This window comes from Terrapene carolina, unplaced genomic scaffold (assembly GCF_002925995.2).
Source record: "Terrapene carolina triunguis isolate 2854851 unplaced genomic scaffold, T_m_triunguis-2.0 Scaffold34639, whole genome shotgun sequence".
NCBI classification, from domain to species: Eukaryota; Metazoa; Chordata; order Testudines; family Emydidae; genus Terrapene; species Terrapene triunguis.
The window spans coordinates 107,003-109,821 of record NW_020698990.1 but is presented as its reverse complement, the minus strand read 5'-3'; the positions used below and the strand labels follow the sequence as shown (position 1 = coordinate 109,821).

The 2,819-nt window shown below is 43.4% G+C and overlaps 1 protein-coding gene across 1 annotated transcript; it reads left to right on the top strand.

Annotated features, from left to right (window-relative positions):
* Positions 1 to 1,479: 1,479 nt before the first annotated feature.
* LOC112120900 (olfactory receptor 1020-like) lies at positions 1,480 to 2,421 on the top strand. Its single transcript, XM_024220052.1, has one exon. The coding sequence runs from the start codon at positions 1,480 to 1,482 to the stop codon at positions 2,419 to 2,421; it is 942 nt and encodes a 313-aa protein (XP_024075820.1).
* The last annotated feature ends 398 nt before the right edge of the window (positions 2,422 to 2,819 follow it).

Below are 2,819 nucleotides of genomic sequence, written 5' to 3'. Positions count from 1 at the left end.
AGCCTGGGTCAAATCCCATGGAAGCTGATAGAAATCTATAATGGTAATAACCAGTTGTGACATGGAAAGTGGGTTTAGATTCATTTCTGAGTGCATGCAGAAAGCTGTGCATGGTCTAACTCTAGCGTAATAAGAGAGCTGGTGGGCCTATGGTTCAGGATGCAAAAAATGTGGTTTCTAATCTTGAGTCTCTACTGACCTGCTCTGTGACCTTGTTTCTCCTTTACGTGTCTTCTTTCTAATTTCTGTAGGCAGAATCGAGATATCCCTTCTCATGTTAAATAGCTCCATGACCAGGGCCACTGCGGCCAGTCTTCCTTTGTGAGTGCAATGGTGTGATAGGGCTGCTTGGGATGGTGAGGCACAGGTCTCAGCAGTCCTGGAGCTCCCTTCTGGTTTATGTCTTATGTTACTAAAAGCTCATGTTTCAGGGTTTCACCTGGGCATCTGAAGGGTTCAGGAAGGGTATTCCTCCCCTCTATCCTGTCGAATGTGTTCTGATTTTATTTTTTAATCTCCTTCCTCTGAAGCACTGGGATGGCCATGACTGGAGATGGGACACTGGATAGGGAGGGCTGGGCCTTGGAGGTGGCTGCTTGGTTCTTGCTCACATGCTCCGGGTCTGGATGGAATTTTTCCTCCAGGTATTTCGCCTTCTTCTGCAGCATGTGGGTGTGGGTCACTTGTCAGGATTATGTGGATGTAACTCACTTAATATTTCCCTGCCATTGTGGGAGCCTCAGGCACTGTCTCCTTTGGGCAGTGATACTTTGGTCCCGTTTTGGTTTTTGGGTTTAGTTGTGCGGGTGCTGGGTGGTGTTAATGGCCTGTGCTACACAGGAGGTGAGACTCTGGTGCCCCCTTCTGGCCTTAAATGCTTTGGCTCTATGTGATGTTAAATGCACAGCATGACACGGTCCCAATCTCCTCAGAACACTTCATAAAGGGGGTCAGTAAAATTATCTTCATTTTACACAGAAGATAATTGAGGGACTGAGAGCGGGATTTTACCTTTTAAGAATAAAATGGAAATGCAATTTAAAACAAAAAGTCATTCTGAATAGAAAAAATCAGGTTTTCTTTCAGAAATGTGAGAACAAAACATTTCAGTATTTTGGGATTTTCTGTCTGTTTTTGACTGAAACAATTTGGTGAATTTGATACAAATTTACAAAATACTTCAATTGACCCAGATGCTCATTTTTCAGTGAAAAATGTCCCTAGATTTAGAGACGTCTGACCTGAATGATAAGGTTTGTGGTTGCAGTAATCGACAGACCTTTTCAGGGTACCTCAAGGAAGAGGTTGGATGACTCCAACAGAGACAGCAAGCCTCCCTATGTTATCCAGGAAAGGTGTCTTGACCCAACATTTTGGCTGGTGGATATGTAAATATTAATGGAATTTAAGTGCCATTCTACTAGATGACAAGTGTATCACTCTGATATCATATTTGTTTAATTCCCTCTAGTTAAACCCATGGTGAACACAGATCAGGGAAACCAAACATCCATCACAGAATTCATCCTCCTGGGATTCGGGAATCTTCCTGAACTGCAAACCCACCTTTTCCTGCTGTTTCTAGTTATCTACATTGTGACCATGGCTGGGAACATCCTCATCATTATGCTAGTTGTCACTGATCGACACCTTCACACCCCCATGTACTTCTTCCTGGTGACCTTGTCCTTCCTGGAGACCTGTTACAGCTCCACCATCCTGCCCAGGATGCTGGCCAGTATCCTGACCGGGAACAGAACCATTTCTCTCCTTAGTTGTATTGTACAGTTTTATTTCTTTGCTTCTCTGGTGGGTTCAGAGTATTGTCTCTTGTCGATGATGTCTTATGATCGGTATTTAGCGATATGCAAACCATTGCATTATGCAGGCCATATGAGTGGAAGGTTCTGCTTCTACCTACTGGCAGGGTCTTGGATTAATGACTTTGTAGCAATTGCTATAATCGTATCCTTAATGTCACAATTAAAATTCTGCGGCCCCCGTGAAATTGACCATTTCTTTTGTGACTTCACCCCGGTGATGAAACTCTCCTGTAGTGACAGCCACTTGATGGAACTTGTGATGTTCATATTCTCATCCTTATTTACTCTGCCCCCATTTGTATTAACCCTGGCATCCTATACTTGTATCATCATCACCATTCTGAGAATCCCTTCCAGCACTGGGAGACAAAAAGCTTTTTCCACCTGCTCCTCTCACCTCATGGTGGTTACAATTTTCTATGGGACCTTGATCATTGTGTACCTGTTACCAAGAACCAATACCATAAGAGCCCTGAACAAATTGTTCTCTGTCTTCTACACTGTCCTAACCCCTATGGCCAATCCCTTCATATACAGCCTGAGAAGCAAAGAGGTCAAGGGGGCCCTGAGAAGAGCTATCAGGAAAATGCTTGTATGACAGAGGCCAACCACCTGCAGTCTTCTGGATAAACTTTATTGAATTAAGAGTAACTCCATTGTATAAAAATGCAATTGTTTACGTGTTGTTGTGGGATTGTATGTGACTTCTTTAGGAGACTTGGCTCATGTAAAACTTGGGAAATGTTAGGAACTTCAACCAGTGTGAACTTTAAAAATTAAGCCATTTTTCCTCTCATTAACATGACCCTCTCATTATCCAGTATTTAACATTCCTAAACCCTGGCTTTTAGAGTCATTCTGATCCTCTCTTTCTGGCCCAGTGCCTCCTGAATTTATATACACAGTGGAGCAGCATCAAGAGGAGAGACTCAGAGAGATATGCCTCAGAGACTATCCTAGGGCCCTGTGGTTTGGCCATGCATCTAAGAGGTTGGA

Excerpts from the sequence above, each read along its gene's own strand:
- LOC112120900 (XM_024220052.1), top strand. The coding sequence starts at position 1,480 with ATGGTGAACACAGATCAGGGAAACCAAACATCCATCACAGAATTCATC.